The following is an 18,215-nucleotide window of genomic DNA, read 5'->3' on the forward strand; positions in this document are numbered from 1 at the left end:
AATCCTGCAATCTTTCCTCATAGGACAGGGTTTGCAGACTGGTCATCATTCTGGTCGCTCTTTTCTGAACTTGCTCCAGTTTTTTTATGTATTTTTTAAAATGTGGCGCCCAAAACTGGACACAGTAATCCAGATGAGGTCTGACCAAAGAGGAGTACAGGGCAATAATGACTTCACGTGATCTAGACTATATGCTTCTGTTAATACATCCTAGAATTGCATTTGCCTTTTTTGCTGCTGCCTCAAATTGTTGACTCATATTCAGTCTGTGATCTACTCCCATTCTGTATATGCTTATTCATTTTTATTGCCCAGATGTAGTACTTTGCATTTTTCCCTGTTAAAAACCATTCTGTTAGCTGCTGCCCACTGATCCAGTTTATTAATATCTTTTTGAATCCTCTCTCTCTCTGCTTTAGTATTAGCTATCCCTCCTAGCTTTGTGTCATCAGCAAATTTAATCAGCTTACCCTCAATTCCTTCATCTAAATCATTGATGAAGATGTTGATTAATACAGGGCCCAGTACAGAGCCCTGTGGTACTGTTCGAAAAATCATGTGATGCTTCTCTAATTTGTGTAATTAACAGCACCTGTAACTTACCTGTGGCACCTAACAGGTGTTGGCAATAACTAAATCACACTTACAGCCAGTTGACATGGATTAAAGTTGACTCAGCCTCTGTCCTGTGTCCTTGTGTGTACCACATTGAGCATGGAGAAAAGAAAGAATACCAAAGAACTGTCTGAGGACTTGAGAAACCAAATTGTGAGGAAGCATGAGCAATCTCAAGGCTACAAATCCATCTCCAAAGATCTGAATGTTCCTGTGTCTACCGTGTGCAGTGTCATCAAGAAGTTTAAAGCCCATGGCACTGTGGCTAACCTCCCTAGATGTGGACGGAAAAGAAAAATTGACAAGAGATTTCAATGCAAGATTGTGCGGATGTTGGATAAAGAACCTCGACTAACATCCAAACAAGTTCAAGCTGTCCTGCAGTCCGAGGGAACAACAGTGTCAACTCATACTATCCATCGGCGTCTGAATGAAAAGGGACTGTATGGTAGGAGACCCAGGAAGACCCCACTTCTTACCCCGAGACATAAAAAAACCAGGCTGGAGTTTGCCAAAACTTACCTGAAAAAGCCTAAAACGTTTTGGAAGAATGTTCTCTGGTCAGATTAGACAAAAGTAGAGCTTTTGGGCAAAGGCATCAACATAGAGATTACAGGAGAAAAAAAGAGGCATTCAAAGAAAAGAACATGGTCCCTACAGTCAAACATGGTAGAGGTTCCCTGATGTTTTGGGGTTGGTTTGCTGCCTCTGGCACTGGACTGCTTGACTGTGTGCATGGCATTATGAAGTCTGAAGACTACCAAAAATTTTGCAGCATAATGTAGGGCCCAGTGTGAGAAAGCTGGGTCTCCCTCAGAGGTCATGGGTCTTCCAGCAGGACAATGACCAAAAACACACTTCAAAAAGCACTAGAAAATGGTTTGAGAGAAAGCACTGGAGACTTCTAAGGTGGCCAGCAATGAGTCCAGACCTGAATCCCATAGAACACCTGTGGAGAGATCTAAAAATGGCAGTTTGGAGAAGGCACCCTTCAAATATCAGGGACCTGCAGCAGTTTGCCAAAGAAGAATGGTCTAAAATTCCAGCAGAGCATTGTAAGAAACTCATTGATGGTTACCGGAAGCGGTAGGTCGCAGTTATTTTGGCTAAAGGTTGTGCAACCAAGTATTAGGCTGAGGGTGCCAATACTTTTTTCTGGACCATTTTTGGAGTTTTGTGTGAAATGATCAATGTTTTGCTTTTTGCTTCATTCTCTTTTGTGTTTTTTCATTTAAGACAAATTAAATGAAGATAACAATACCAAAGAATTTGTGTTTGCAATCATTTTCAGGAAGAAGCTGAGTATTATTTTACAGAATTGCAGTGGTGTCAATACTTTTGGCCACAACTGTACATGTTGTTTAATAATTTGTTTAAAGATCTTTCCTGGTATAGAAGTCAGACTCACCAGCCTATAGGAGCTTGGGTCCACCTTCTTCCCCTTTTTTAAGATAGGAACAACATTTGCTCTTCTCCAGTCTTCTGGGACTTCTCCTGTTCAAAATGAATTTCAAAGATTATGGAGAGGGGTTCAAAAATTTCTTCTGCTATCTCCTTCAGTACTCTGGGGTGTAATCCATCTGGACCTGAAGACTTGAATTCAATTAGGTTAGTTAAGTGTTTCCTCACTATCTTTCTGTTTATAGATATTCTGGATTCTTCTATTCCCTTAATAGAATAGTGAAGAATATTTGATGTTACATTTCCTTTCTGAGAGAAAACAGATGCAAAATAGGAATATAAAAGTTCGACCTTCTCAACAGCCTGTCTTACCATTTCATCATTTTCATCATGTAAAAATCTTATAGCATCTTTGACTTTTCTTTTACTTTTGACATATCCCCAAAATCCTTTGTTATTGCTTTTGACGTCTCTTGCAAGCCTCAATTAATTGTCAGCTTTAGATAATCTGTATCGTGCCCTGCAGGTTGTGTACACAGCATTATATTCTTCTTTAGATATGCCTCCTTCTTTCCATTTTATAAACATTTCTTTCTTCCTTTTTAGCATGTGCTTAAGTTCTGTGTTCATCCATCCTGGTTTCCATAAACGCTTCCTATTCTTCCCTCTTTTTGGAATTGTTAACAATTGTGCTTTGAGAATTTAATTTTTCAAGATTTCCCATCCTTCCTGGACATTTTTGTCCTTAAGATATCCAGCCAATGGATCCCTGCAATTCTCTTTCTGAATCCCTTAAAATCTGCCTTTCTGAAATCTAACCTTGATGTCTGAGTTTTCACAGGTCTTCCTCCTCTAGTTATCCAAAATTCTAAAATAGCATGGTTGCTACCTCCTAGGGTCCCAGCCACTTTTACCTCCTCAACTATTTCCTCCCTGTTTTTAAGGATTAGATCCAAGGTAGCAGTTCCCCTTGTTTTCTCCCCTACCTTTTGGAAGATAAAGTTGTCAGCAAGAGAGGATAAGAATTTCCTTGACCTGTAAGTTTTGCCTGAGAGAGATTCCCAACAAATGTCTGGATAGTTGAAATCTCCCATGACAACTATGTCATATTTTTTGGAGAACTTGGCCATTTGATGCATCTCCAGCTTGCACAGGCGGTCTGTAGTAAATGCCTACAATGGTGTCCTTTCCATTGTTCAGTCCTTGTATTCTTACCCAAACAGTTTCCACAGAACTCCCAGTCTCTGAAGCTTCAATCTCTGTGCAGATATACACGTTTCTAACATACAATGCGACACCTCCTCCTCGTTTATCAAGTCTGTTTCTTGCAAATAAGTTGTATCTTTCTAGCCTTGTATTCCAATCATTTGTATTGTCCCTCCAAGTTTCAGTGATTTCAATGACATCATATTTCTTTTCCTGTGTTAGTAGTCCCAATTCTCCTTATTTGTTGCCCATGCTTTGTGCATTAGTACAGAAACATTTTAGTTTGTGATTGGTTTCTCTTTCTCCAATATTTTTATTATTTAGATTTTTTTTGTCTTTGTTCTTTCCTCCCACTTCTAATAGCAGATTTCTCAATAGCATTTATTAGGTGTATGGCTTTTTCTGGCCTTTTGCTTCCCTTCCCATGTTGTTCTAGTTTAAAGCTCTCCTGATGAGTGTAGCAAGGCAACTTCCAAATACATGTTTTCCAGTCTTCATAAGGTGCACCCCATCTCTAGCAAGTAGTCTATCGTATAAGTAATTCACTCCGTGATCCAGAAGTCCAAATCCTTGCTGATGGCACCATCGACGTAGCCAGTTGTTCACCTGCAGAATCTTATTCCACCTCCTTGTTCCATGGCCATCCACTGGGAGGATGGAAGAGAAGACCACCTGCGCTCCCAGTTCTTCACTTTCTTTTCTAAGTTTTCAAAGTCACTGCAGATGGTTTTGCAGTCGTTTCTTGCTGTGTCATTTGTCCCCACATGTATTAGCAGGAATGGGTAGTCATCAGTAGTAGAGTTGAGCGACTTTTGCTTTTTTTAGGGTCGAGTTTCGTTTCATGAAACCCGACTTTTCCAAAAGTCGCGTCGAGCAAAATCGGCCGACTATAGGGAAAAGTCGGCCGAAACACGAAACCCAATGTAACTCAATGGGGAATTAAAGTCAGCAGTGAGAGGAGGACAGGAAACACACCTACAGTGCCCATTTGAATGCCAAAAGCATCAATTCTTCTTACTTAAGCTTGTCAACCTTAATTAACTTCATAATACTAGTTACGCACTGAAAAATGGGGGTTATTTGGCTAAAGTTGTGGGGGGGTAGGGCTGGCTCCAGGTTTTCATGTGCCCTGGGCAAAAGAGCGCCCCTTTAACACATACCACAACTCATGATGCTCCGATATGGCAGAGAAATAGCGGTATAGTACAATGAAAAATACTTCACTTTTTACATCTCATGACGAGGCCCATCTATTTCTCCATACAGAATCATTGGTCCCATATAATGTTTGAAACAGTATATGATGAACTCCACATAATGCTACAGTATATGTTGGTCCCCATGGATGAAGCTCCACTGTCTTATGGGCCCAAATAATGCTCCAAACATAATGGGCCCCATTTCTAATGCTCTAGTGTATAATGGGCCCTGTAAATGCTGCTCCAGTGTCTGATGTCCACCTTTGGAATGTTCCAGTGTATGTTGGGCCCCATCTATCATTCTCCAGAGTATAGTGCTCCCCAAAAATTGCTGTCCCAACATTGAAAACAATGAAATAAGTCTCCTCGCTAGGGAATCCCTGTACTAGTCTGGACTCCTCGTCGTCCCCATCTTCCATCTCACTGCACAGTATTTCAACCTTGCAAGTGCTGTGATCCTGAGCAAGAAGGGGGGGCCCACTCGTTGGCGACGGCACTGGCACAGGACCCCTGTGGTGTGTCTGACGGCGGGTGTGCCGAACCTGCACTTTCATCTGCAGGTTCCTCTTTGTCACCGTGTAAGATGGAACTGTATATGGGAAGGGTAATCTGAGTTTCATCAGGGTCAGATTCAGGCCGTGTAGCGTGCGAGGGGAATGTAGTGGTCTGGGTCAATGTACCAGCAGATTCATTGAGCAGTGGCTGGGCATCAGTGCACTTGTGTCGCCCCCAGGAGTACGGTCGCCACAGTGGCATTACCTTCCTCCTAGGGAGTGTGATGTCATTCTTGGGAGCAACGAAGGATCTCTCTAGCAGGTTAACTGATTGGGCGGCGTTATTCCCACGAGTCACGACCCTCCAAACAGCATTCATGAAGGCAAAGTGTTTGTTTTACGTGGGCAGTATGGTTGCAAAGCTGAACCTTAAAGGAATGTCCAGAAGGGCACCACCAGGAGTGGAGCCTACGGCATAATTTGACTCAACATGGGCAACCTCAACCATCCAGCCACAAAAAAGATGCACACATTGCAAGCTTAATTCTGCTAACGAACGAGACTCCGTCATGCCCCGCGGTCCGAGTCCAGCTTACTAGAGGGACACGCGAGGCTCTGGCACGTGAGATTGGCCAATAATTGGTGTGTCATGCCCTTACATGTCCGTGGCTGCATGTGCGCTTACAGGTGCAGATAACCCGCTGAACAACGTTAGTGATGGGGAACTGGGATTACAATTATTACCCGTGAACGATGATTTCCCAGTAAGTGCAGGTCAACCGCAGTTCCGGAATTAGGCCTAACCGTCATTCCTGAAAAAATGAAAAACTTACGTGTGCAAACCACAGGTGCTGCAGCTTGCTTAACAGCTCGCCAGCCGTTCTCAGGCCCAGTATGGATTACACGTGATTGCACAAAGGTGAGAAAGGGTACCGTATCCTCGGATAACACGTATGGATAGCATAGTGTACACATTCAAAATATATGTGTATAGATCAGGAGACAGGCTCAAACGGTGTCAGGCCCAGTATGGATTACACGTGATTGCACAAACGTGAGAAAGGGTACCGTATCCCCGGATAACATGTATGGATAGCATAGTGTACACATTCAAAATATATGTCTATAGATCAGGAGGCAGGCTCAGACGGTGTCAGGCCCAGTATGGATTACATGTGATTGCACAAAGGTGAGAAAGGGTACCGTATCCCCGAATAACATGTATGGATAGCATAGTGTACACATTCAAAATATATGTGTATAGATCAGGAGGCAGGCTCAGATGGTGTCAGGCCCAGTATGGATTACACATGATTACACAAAGGTGAGAAAGGGTACCGTATCCCCGGATGACATGTATGGATAGCATAGTGTACACATTCAAAATATATGTCTATAGATCAGGAGGCAGGCTCAGACGGTGTCAGGCCGAGTATGGATTACACGTGATTGCACAAAGGTGAGAAAGGGATACCGTATCCCTGGATAACATGTATGGATAGCATAGTGTACACATTCAAAATATATGTGTATAGATCAGGAGGCAGGCTCAGACGGTGTCAGGCCCAGTATGGATTACACGTGATTGCACAAAGGTGAGAAAGGGTACCGTATCCCCGGATAACATGTATGGATAGCATAGTGTACACATTCAAAATATATGTGTATAGATCAGGAGACAGGCTCAAACGGTGTCAGGAACAGCATGGATTACACGTGATTGCACAAAGGTGTGAAAGGGTACCGTATCCCCGGATAACATGTATGGATAGCATAGTGTACACATTCAAAATATATGTGTATAGATCAGGAGGCAGGCTCCAACGGTGTCAGGCCCAGTATGGATTACACATGATTGCACAAAGGTGAGAAAGGGTACCGTATCCCCGGAAAACATGTATGGATAGCATAGTGCACACATTCAAAATATATGTCTATAGATCAGGAGACAGGCTCAAACGGTGTCAGGCCCAGCATGGATTACACGTGATTGCACAAAGGTGAGAAAGGGTACCGTATCCCCGGATAACATGTATGGATAGCATAGTGTACACATTCAAAATATATGTGTATAGATCAGGAGGCAGGCTCAGACGGTGTCAGGCCCAGTATGGATTTGACGGCTCAGACTACACAGCGGAGGAGCAGGGAGAGGTAAAGATTGCAAATGCTGGGGCCCTGCCCAAGCAAGGGGGCCCACTCGTGGGCATTGGTACTGGCACTGGGCCCCTCATAGTATGGCGGTGTGTCTGACGGCGGGTGTGCACCACCACCGTCAGAGACACTTGATTGCACTATGAGGGACCCTGTGCCAGTGCCCGTGCCCAAGAGTCGGCCTACCCACCTGTCCAGGGCAACGGCACTCGCACGGTTTCATGCGCTAGGTGGTGACCCCGGCCATGGGGGGGAGGCAGCACAGTTAGGGAGTTTTAGAAAGTGGCATATGTTGATGTTGGACATTCAGCTGATGCAAAAGGCGAAATTGTTCAAGTCCCAGGAAGAGGAGGACCAAAGCAAGCCATTTTTCTGTCACCCTATGTGTCATCAGGGGAAGGTGGGACAAAATCCTTGGAAACCCATGCATGGTTCATTTTAATGAAGGTTAGATCATCCACATTTTGGGTTGACAGACGGGTCCTTTTTTCTGTCAGGATTGATCCAGCTGCACTGAAGACTCTTTCCGATAGCACACTTGCAGCTGGGCAAGCGAGCTCCTGTAAGGCATATTGTGCCAATTCAGGCCAGGTGTCCAGTTTAGCGGCCCAATAGTCAAAGGGGAATGACCTGTGCGGGAGAACATCGATATGGCAGGAAAAGTAGTTTGTAACCATAGTTGACAACTGCTGTCTCCTGTCACTTTCCATCGATGCAGTATTACCAGTTGTGTGAGCGGTACTTGAAAAATCAGTCCACAACATTGTCATGAAACCCCTGTCTCCAACGCCACTTCTGCTGTGTGCACCACGAACACCTCTGCCAAGCTGCCCCCGGCCCGTACGGCTCGTGTGAGAAGCATCACCGCTGCTGTGTGCTGGGAATGCCTCAACCAACCGGTTTACCAGAGTTGCTTGTTTATTATCCAATATTAGGTCAAGGTTCTCCTGTGGCATGATGTTTTGTAATTTGCCTTTATAGCGTGGATCCAGGATGCTGGCCAACCAGTAGTCGTCATCGTTCATCATTTTGGCAATGCAGGGGTCCCTTTTTAGGATCTGCAAGGCATAATCTGACATGTGGGCCAATGTTCCCGGTGTCAATGATGCACTGCGAGTGCTGGTTGGAGGAGCACTTTCTGGCAAATCCACATCCCTCCAGTCATGCACAAACCCTGTACCAGACCTTGCCACGCCAACATTTTCACTTGCCCCACGAGATGCATCCTCCTCACCTAAGTAATCATCCCCATCATCATCCTCCTCATCCTCTTCTTCCTCCACCTCGTCCAGGAGAGGTCCCTGAACAGACAATGGCTGAATGTCATCAAGGATTCCCTCCTCCTCTTCCTCCTCGTCAACATTGGCTGCAGACGCTTGCTCCTTAAGGTGCGTCAAAGTTTGCATGAGCAGACGCATAAGTGGGATGCTCATGCTTAGGATGGCGTCGTCTGCGCTTACCAGCCGTGTGCATTCCTCAAAACACTAAAGGACTTTACAGAGGTCTTTCAGCTTCGACCACTGAACACATGTCAACTCCATGTCTGCTCTCAAAGTGCCTGGCCGTGTATCCTCCCACAAATGCATTATGGCCTGCCTCTGTTCGCACAGCCGCTCAACCATGTGCAGGGTGGAGTTCCACCTTGTTGCAATGTCGATAATAAAAAGGTGGTTGGGAAGGTGGAGCAATCGCTGCAGCTTCTGCATACGAATGGAGTGTACAGGCGACCCGCGGATGTGCGCGCACAGTCTTCGCACCTTCTGGAGCAGGGCTGTTAACTCCGGATAATTTTTGAGGAAGCACTGCACCACCAGGTTCAAGGTATGAGCCAAGCAAGGTATGTGGCTGAGTTTTGAAAGTGCTATGGCTGCCACAAAATTACGGCCGTTATCACTAACTACCTTGCCTGCCTCAAGATGTATACTGCCCAGCCATGACTCAGTTTGTCGCTGAAAGTACTCGGCCAGCACCTCCACGCGTGCCTGTCGCCCAAACACATCATCTGCAACACAGCCTGCTGACGCTTTCCACTAGCTGCTCGTTAGGGGAACACCTTGTGTGCAACGGTGGCAGCTGCAGATGGAGTGCTCGCACGACTGCGCTCTGTGGACGAGCTTTCGCTTCTGGAGGAGGAGGAGGAGGGTCGAACGCCTACAGCCAACTGTTTACTATACCGTGGGCTGGGCAGCACTGCCCCACCACCGCTGTCCCCTGTGGACCCTGCATCCACCACATTAACCCAGTGCGCAGTGATGGACACGTAACGGCCCTGGCCATGCCGACTGGACCATGCATCTGTTGTGAGGTGCACCTTTTCACTCACTGACTGCTTGAGTGCATGGACAATGCGGTCTTTCACATGATGGTGGAGGGCTGGGATGGCTTTGCGAGAGAAGAAGTGGCGACTGGGTAGGTCATAGCGTGGTACTGCATAGGCCATGAGTTCGCGGAAAGCTTTGCTTTCCACCAACCGAAAGGGCATCATCTCAAACGAGATTAGTTTGGCAATGTGGGCGTTCAAACCCAGTGTACGCGGATGAGAGACTGAGTACTTTCTTGACCTACTCATAGTGTCTGGGAGGGTGAGCTGGACTTGAGAGCTGCATATGGTGGAAGTAGCGGTGGACAGGGCGGACTGAGAGAGGGTTGATGATGGTGATGGAGTTGGTGTTCTTTCTGATGGCCTAGATTCAGTCTTTCGTTGATATAACAGTGGGATTCCCTGACTGCTTTGGCCTTGCAATGACACCTCAACATTTGCTGCTGTGCTAACCGGTGGGCTTACAGTGGGGGAAACAATGTAGCATTGCTGACTACCTTCTTTGTGATCAGTTGCACATGTGGTACTTGAGGTTTGGTGTTGTGTCCACGCTTGCAAGTGCATGCTGGTTAAATGTCTAAGCATGCAACTGGTATTCAAATTTTTCAGATTTTTCCCTCGGCTGAAGGTCTTTGTGCACTTCTTACAGATAACCTTGGCCTGATCATGAGGATTTTGTTCAAAATAGTGCCACACTGCACTCTTCCTACTTTGGAAGACATTTTGCGGCCTAGCACGCTGTGCTATTTTGACCGTCTGGACAAGCTGTCCAGCAACTCTTTTGATTTTTGGAACCTGTCTTTGGAGTGCTCCGGGCCTGCCAGATAACAGCTGTTGCGATGTCGATGTCTGCTGTGGATGCTCCTCCTCCTCATCTGAGCTATTGGAAGCAGCACCCTCTTCCCCCAATGGATGCCAATCTGGGTCAACAACTGGGTCATCCATCACCTCCTCTTCAATGTCATGTGCACCTTCCTCTGTGTCACCGTGTATGGTGGTATAGCATGCGGGAAGGGGCACCTGAGTCTCATCAGGGTCAGAATCTGGCTCATTACACTTCGAAGACAATGTAGTGCTCTGAGTGAATGTACCAGCAGAATCATCTATCAGCGGCTGTGCATCAGTGCACTACATGTCAGATTCATCTTGGCCTGGGTAATTCACCATTTCACTTGATAACCCAGGCATGGTATGTGAAAACAGCTCCATGGAGTAATCAGTTGTATGGCCTGCGTCATCCTTCAATCTTGGTTGGGGTGAAGGACACAAGGAAAGGTGAGGTTCATGAACATGACCCTCCAATGACGACTCTGTGCTTTTATTTTTTACAACTTCAGAAGAGGAGGCGATAGAGCTGGAGGCTGCGTCAGCAATGTAAGCCAAAACTTTTTCCTGATGCTCTGGCTTTAAAAGCGGTTTGCCAACTCCTAGAAAACTAAGCCTTCGAGGCCTTGTGGAGCCAGACGATGAGGCAGGCTCAACACCTCCTGCATTCGGTTCTATTTTGCTTTTGCCACTACCATCAGATCCACCACCAACACCATCATTACCAGCTGGCAACCCCCGCCCAATTCCACGGCCTCTTCCACCAGCCTTCCTCATTTTTGGTAAAAATGTACACAAAATCCCACAAACTATATAGTAATGAAAATAAGGTAAAAGGTGTATATAGGACAGGGGAGACGTCGAATTTCTGAACACACTTGTGGACACTGTTGTGTGAGGCCCAGTTAATATCACACCGCTATGTCACAGGCTCAATGTCGCTGGTGTGAAAAATGTCACTATAGGACAGGGGAGATGTAGAATTTCTGAACACACTTGTGGACACTGTTGTGTGAGGCCCAGTTAAAATCACACCACTATGTCACATGCTCAATGTCGCAGGTGTGAAAAATGTCACTATAGGACAGGGGAGATGTAGAATTTCTGAACACACTTGTGGACACTGTTGTGTGAGGCCCAGTTAATATCACACCGCTATGTCACAGGCTCAATGTCGCAGGTGTGAAAAATGTCACTATAGGACAGGGGAGATGTAGAATTTCTGAACACACTTGTGGACACTGTTTGATTGTGTCAGGCCCAGTGAATATCACACCGCTATGTCACAGGCAGAAATTGGCTAGTGCATGACAAACTACAAGGTGTATATAGAATTGGGCAGAATAGGAATCTCCCTAGAGTGTAGGTCTGTAAGAACGGAACATGTCCTCGACTTATTCTTACAGAGTGACACACAGATAGCTTCGCTGTGGCCGTGATAACAGCCGTTACACGGTACTGAGAGAGGAGCGTGCACGTACACCGCTGTCCGTTGTCCGTAAAATTGTCAAGCTCCGTGTTTTTTAAGTATACGGACTGACACACGCTGTCTCTCTTTAGTTTTGAATGTGATCAAACAGCAAATATACTTAACTGTTTGAAAAGCAGACAAAACTAGAAGGTGTAGGTCTGTAAGAACGGAACATGTCCTCGACTTATTCTTACAGAGTGACACACAGATAGCTTCACTGTGGCTGTGATAACAGCCGTTACACGGTACTGAGAGAGGAGCATGCACGTACACCGCTGTCCGGTGTCCTTAAAATTGTCAAGCTCCGTGTTTTTTAAGTATACGGACTGACACACGCTGTCTCTCTATAGTTTTGAATGTGATCAAACAGCAAATATACTTAACTGGTTGAAAAGCAGACAAAAATAGAAGGTGTAGGTCTGTAAGAACAGAACATGTCCTCGACTTATTCTTACAGAGTGACACACAGATAGCTTCGCTGTGGCCGTGATAACAGCCGTTACACGGTACTGAGAGAGGAGCGTGCACGTACACCACTGTCCGGTGTCCGTAAGATTGTCAAGCTCCGTGTTTTTTAAGTATACGGACTGACACACGCTGTCTCTCTATAGTTTTGAATGTGATCAAACAGCAAATATACTTAACTGTTTGAAAAGCAGACAAAACTAGAAGGTGTAGGTCTGTAAGAACGGAACATGTCTTCGACTTATTCTTACAGAGTGACACACAGATAGCTTCATTGTGGCCGTGATAACAGCCGTTACACGGTACTGTGTGAGGAGCGTACACCGCTGTATGGTGTGAAAAAATGCACGCTCGGTACATCATCAGGACAAAAAATAAAATTTGGATTGCTTTTAAAAAAGCAGTTTGCAGAGCAGTGGGAAAACAGCAACGCAGCTATCAGGAAGCCTTATAAGGTAGCCTAACAACCAACACAGCTGATACAGCACAATATAGCCTTCACTTGCACTGCACACACAGTGACTGGTGTGTTGTACAGGCAAAATCGCTAGTAGCAGAAGCAGTTTTTGGTGTCTTCTTCCCTGCCTAACGCTCTCCCTACAGAATCAGCAGCAGCAGCAGCTCTCCCTATTCTGAGATCAGCATGAGTAACATGGCGGTCGGCGTGCACGCCCTTTTATACCCCCTGTGATGCCCCCCAAAGCAAGCCAATCACTTGCATGCCCTTCTCAAAGATGGTGGTGACCCCTGCCTATGTCATCACGTTGCCCACAGTGTCCGTGGATCCTGATTGGCTGAAAAAGGGCGGAAAACAAACTTTTGAAACGCGACTTTGGTGCTAAAGTCGCCGAGCTCGTGGCCGACCTCACCCTAGGGTTGGGTTTCGTTTCATGAAATCCGACTTTACCAAAAGTCGGCGACTTTTGAAATTTTTCGACCCATTTCGCTCAACTCTAATCAGTAGGTCCGAAGAGTCCTGATATACTTTTGAAATATAAGACTACGGATGAAAAATAAGCAACACAGCAATGTTTATATGTAGTCATGTTTTAAAAAAATATTTTCTTAAGGGGTTATATCACAGATAACTTATTGAAGGCCTCATTCAGACATCTGTGTTTGTTCACGTACGCAAAAGTTTGCTACAAGTGTCATCAGTGTTTTCTATCTGAGATTCATCAGTGTTCAGTCAGTTTATACCATCAGTGTTTTATCAGTGAATTTCACATATGGAAAAATAACTACATAAATGACAAAACTTCTATTATCTTTTAGGCCACATTCACACATTCAGTACTTAGTCAGTATTTTACCATAGTATTTTTAAGCCATAATCAGGAGTGGAACAATCAGAAGAAATGTATAAGGCTACGCGTCCATGATCCGGAATAGCAGCGTTTTGAAAGCAGCTAACCTGTGCTGTGTCCAAAACAATGCTCTCTACGATACAAGCATAGTGGATGATGGGATTTATAGAAATCTTAACACTAATCTCCGCATCAGAAATTTACACAATAGAATGTATTGGATGCGGTAAATCTGCATTGTTCAATGAACACATGCGGATTTAACTGCATGATTGAATGCAGCATTTTGGACTCTCCTGGTTTTGGCTTATACAGTGGTGCTCAAAAGTTTACATACCCAGGCAGAATTTTTGCTTTCTTGGCCTTTTTTCAGAGAATGTGAATGAGAACATCAGAACTTTTTCCACTCATGGTTAGTGGTTGTGTGAAGCCATTTATTGTCAAACTACTCTGTTTTCTCTTTTTAAATCATAATGACAGCCCAAAACATCCAAATGACCCTGATCAAAAGTTTACATACCACATTTCTTAATACCATGTATCGCTCCCTCTAACATCAAAGACAGCTTGAAGGCTTTTGTGGCAGTTGTGGATGAGGTTCTTTATTTCTCAGATGGTAAAGCTGCCCACTCTTCTTGGCAAAAAGCCTCCAGTTCCTGTAAATTCCTGGGCTGTCTAGCATGAACTGCCCACTTGAGATCTCCCCAGAGTGGCTCAATGATATTGAGGTCAGGAGACTGAGATGACCATTCCAGAACCTTCACTTTGTTCTGCCATAGCCAATGACAGGTTGACTTTGCCTTGTGTTTTGGATCATTGTCATGTTGGAATATCCAAGTACGTCTCATGTACAGCTTCCGGGCTGATGATTGCAAATTTACCTCCAGTAATTGCTGATAACGTGCTGCATTCAACTTTCCTTAAACTTTGGCCAAGTTTCCTGTGCCTTTGTAGCTCACACATCCCAAAAGCTTCAGCGATCCACCTCCGTGCTTTACAGTAGGAATAGTGTTTCTTTCATCATAGGCCTTGTTGACCTCTCTCCAAATGTAAAATTAATGGTTGTGACCAAAAAGTTCAATTTTGTTCTCATAACTCCAAATTACCTTGTTCCAGAAGTTTTGAGACTTTTCTCGGTGATGTTTTGTGTATTGTAGGTAAGATACTTTGTGGCATTTGTGCAGAAATAGCTTTCTTTTGGTGACTCAACCATGCAGCCCATTTTTCTTCAAGTGCATCCTTATTGTGCATCTTGAAACAGCCACACCGCTAGTTTTCAGAGACTCCAGTATTTCAGCTGATGTTATTTGTGGGTTTTTCTTTGCATCCCAAACAATTTTCCTGGCAGTTGTGGATGAAATTTTGTTATTCTACCTGAACGTGGTTTTGTTTTTACAGAGCCCCTGATTTTCCATTTTTATATCACAGTTTGAATGCTGCTGACCGGCATTTTCAATTCCTTGGATATATTTTTGTATCCCTTTCCTGTTTTATATAGTTCAGCTACCTTTTCCCATAGATCCATTGACAATTCTTTTGCTTTCCCCATGACTCACAATCCTAAAACGTCAGTGGCTGGATGAAAGCAGCAAGAGTATTTCTGATTACAAGCAAACAGGTCACAGGTGAGGATGTTACCTTTAGTAGCCAGTCAAACCCATTTGTGTTAACTTCTGTGCATGTTTTCAGGTCAAAATCACCAGGATATGTAAACTTTTGATCAGGTCATTTGGATGTTTTGGGTTGTCATTATGATTTAAAAAGAGAAAACACAGTAGTTTGACAATAAATAGCTTCACCCACCTACTAACCATGAGTGGAGAAAAAGTTTTGGTGTTATCATTCAAATTCTCTGAAAAAAGGCCAAGAAAGCAAAAATTCTGCCAGGGTATGTAAATTTTTTAGCACAACGGTAAATACTGATGTAAAATACTCATCAAATACTGAACTTGTGAACATAGATGTACAATGTTAATCACAGACAGCATTGATGGCATCTCTGTGCTGTAAATTATTTTCATCCTTGATGCTAGTAGAAAAAAGATGTCTCTGATTTTTGATACTGACATACAGTCAGCAAAAAAATACAATCATACGAACAGCCACATAGAATATAATAGTTTTGTGTTCTATAAGTAAAAACCAATAATATAACACATGAAAAAAAACAGATATCTCTATGAGAACTAAAAGTGGGTATATCATTCTTTTATGGGTATGCAGCATCTTATTTAACTCACATTTTAGCAAAATTGTATATAGATTGTTACTAATATATGCATAAAAAATTAACGCACAATGTTAAAATGCCTTTAGCCCTCTAACTACAGCTAATTACATAAGGATATTTTGTTTAGCTCAGCTCCAAGTATTATTATAGGGGTTGCCCCAGACTGACATATTCATAGAGTAGGCAATCAATACGAAATTGGGGTACAACAGGTAACCCAACCAATCAGCTAAAATCTGCAGTGACTAGATATAAGCGATGTACGGAGGAAAAAAATCAGCAGCACCAAACATTGCTGCCGAGCACTAAACTTTATCTCTTACTAATTGCAGTACTCGGCATAATGGAGTGCCGGTGTTGGACCCCAACTGATCTCAAATATATGACCTATTCTATTTATTAGGTTCAGTGTCTTTTCACTAGCAAAATAACTATTTCATTTCAGGTTTGCTGCATTTACATTACAGTTACGATTGTTTTTTCAGATTCATTTGGTGCAATGCTGCAAAGGGGGGTTACTGTAAGTTTAAATGCTGCAATCCTCTGCAGCGACATTTTGGACGGCATAGTCCATTCTATTCTGTGGAGGCCACTCTGGATCTTTCTGTATTTTTCTTTGCAACTTTCTGTATTGGCTCTTTGATTTGTAGTGAAAGAGCCGCTTTATCCCGAGCCAGAGTTTTCTATTTTCAATAAACCACATCTAGGAAAAATAAAGATAAAAAAAATTAGTTGGTTCCAAATGGCAGTATAAGGAGTTTGCGCTATTAGGTATGATGGTTGTATACCAAATTGTTAGCTCTCGTGGTGCCATTTTCTTATTTGCAAAAGCAGTCCCAAGAAATTAAAACAGTTATTCCCATAGCTACAGTAACAGATTTTGAAGTCACACTCAAGGCATCTTATCACCAAATTATGAGGAGTTATAGGGGTCTGTGGGTTTCTGATGTATGCAAAGTGAAACTCTTTTAGCTTATTCAGTGGGTGAAATGAGTATTAAACACCTCATCAATTTTCTGAGTAAATACATTTCTAAACCTGCTATTGATATGAAATTCTCACCAGACATCAGTAACAAACCATCCAATCCGCACAAGCACAGAAATCAAACCATTGATGTCCATGAATTGAGATATGTGTAATAAACAGAAATTACACAGTGAAAAATATTCAACACATTTACTCAAATATATTTAATAGTTCGTACAAAAACCTTTGTTTGTGATGACAGCTTCAAGACGCCTTCTATATGGAGAAACTAGTCGCATGCATTGCTCAGGTGTGGTTTTGGCCCATTCTTCCACACAAACACTTTTCCAAACATCAAGGTATGAACTCTGAGCTTTAGTTCCTTTCATAAATTTTCTATTGAACTCAGTTCAGATTATTGACTGGGCCATTCTAGCAGCTATATTTTATTTTACTAAAACCAAGTGAGAGTTTCCTTGCATGTGTGGTGAGAATAATTGTTTAACTGAAATGTCCACCCTTGTTTCATCTTTATCATCCTGGTAGATGGCCATAAATTTTTATCAAGAATGTCTCGGTACATTTTTCCATTCATTCTTCCATTAGTTATATGTAGTTTGCCAGTGCAGTATGCTGAAAAGTAGCCCTACACCATGATGTTCCAACCTCCAAACTTCAGTGTTGGTATGATATTTTGGAGTGATAGGCAATGACTTTCGGCCTCCAAACATGGTGTGTATTATGTCATCCAAAGAGTTAAATTTTGGTCTTATCTCACCAGACTATACTTTTCCTGAATTTCACAGGCTTGTCTAAATGTTGCTAAGCAAGCTTTAACGTGCTTGAACATGCTTTTTGTTCAGCAATGGAATCTTGCATGATGAGCATGCATTCAAGGCATGGGTTTCAGTACATTACTTACAGTTTTCTCTGGAACAATTGTACCTGCTGCCTTCAGGTTTTTCTGTAGCTCTCCACAAGTGGTCCTTAGCTTTTGGACAACACTTCTGATAATTCTATTCACTCCCCTGTGATAAATCTTGAAGGAAGCAGCTGTTAGTGGCCGTTTCATGGTGAAATGATGATCTTTCCATTTTCGGATTATGGCCCTAACAATGCCCTTCAGTAGTATAGAAGTTATTCTGTAACCAATGCTATCAGTATATTTTTCAACAATAAGGTTCTAAAGGTTCTTAAGATAGCTCACTGGATTTACCCATCATGAGATGTTGTTTGTGTGGTACCTTGGTAATGATTCACCTTTTTTATAGGGTATCCATTAAATCCGTTATAGCACATTGTTTGTGGAGTTTTTTATTGTATGAATTTTTTGGAAAAGAAAAAAATTGGATTACTAAAAGTTCAAGTTTTTTAAGGAGCTGGAACATTTTTTTCTTTGCTGTTGGATATTATTTTTCACTAAGTTGCAAGATTGCTTTCTAATTACTGATAGCTTTCACCTAGTCATGACTTTTCAAGGCTTTTTGTATCTCTATTTCTTCATGTGTTCAATAATTTTTTCCTGTGTAATTTCTCATTAATACATATAGCTTAATTTA

General features: G+C 43.2%; 1 protein-coding gene across 1 annotated transcript in view; it reads right to left on the reverse strand.

The window, feature by feature from the left end:
- Nucleotides 1–15,347: 15,347 nt before the first annotated feature.
- LOC141092472 (probable cation-transporting ATPase 13A5) overlaps nt 15,348–18,215 on the reverse strand; it is a 318,264-nt gene continuing 315,396 nt past the window's right edge. The window contains exon 30 of the mRNA XM_073578636.1: nt 15,348–16,390. Coding sequence (XP_073434737.1) covers nt 16,214–16,390 — 177 coding nt within the window. The 3' untranslated portion in view covers nt 15,348–16,213. The remainder of the gene's footprint in view (nt 16,391–18,215) is intronic.

Source organism: Dendrobates tinctorius, unplaced genomic scaffold (genome assembly GCF_039654945.1).
Source record: "Dendrobates tinctorius isolate UK_male_01 unplaced genomic scaffold, ASM3965494v1 ptg000060l, whole genome shotgun sequence".
NCBI classification, from domain to species: domain Eukaryota; kingdom Metazoa; phylum Chordata; class Amphibia; order Anura; family Dendrobatidae; genus Dendrobates; species Dendrobates tinctorius.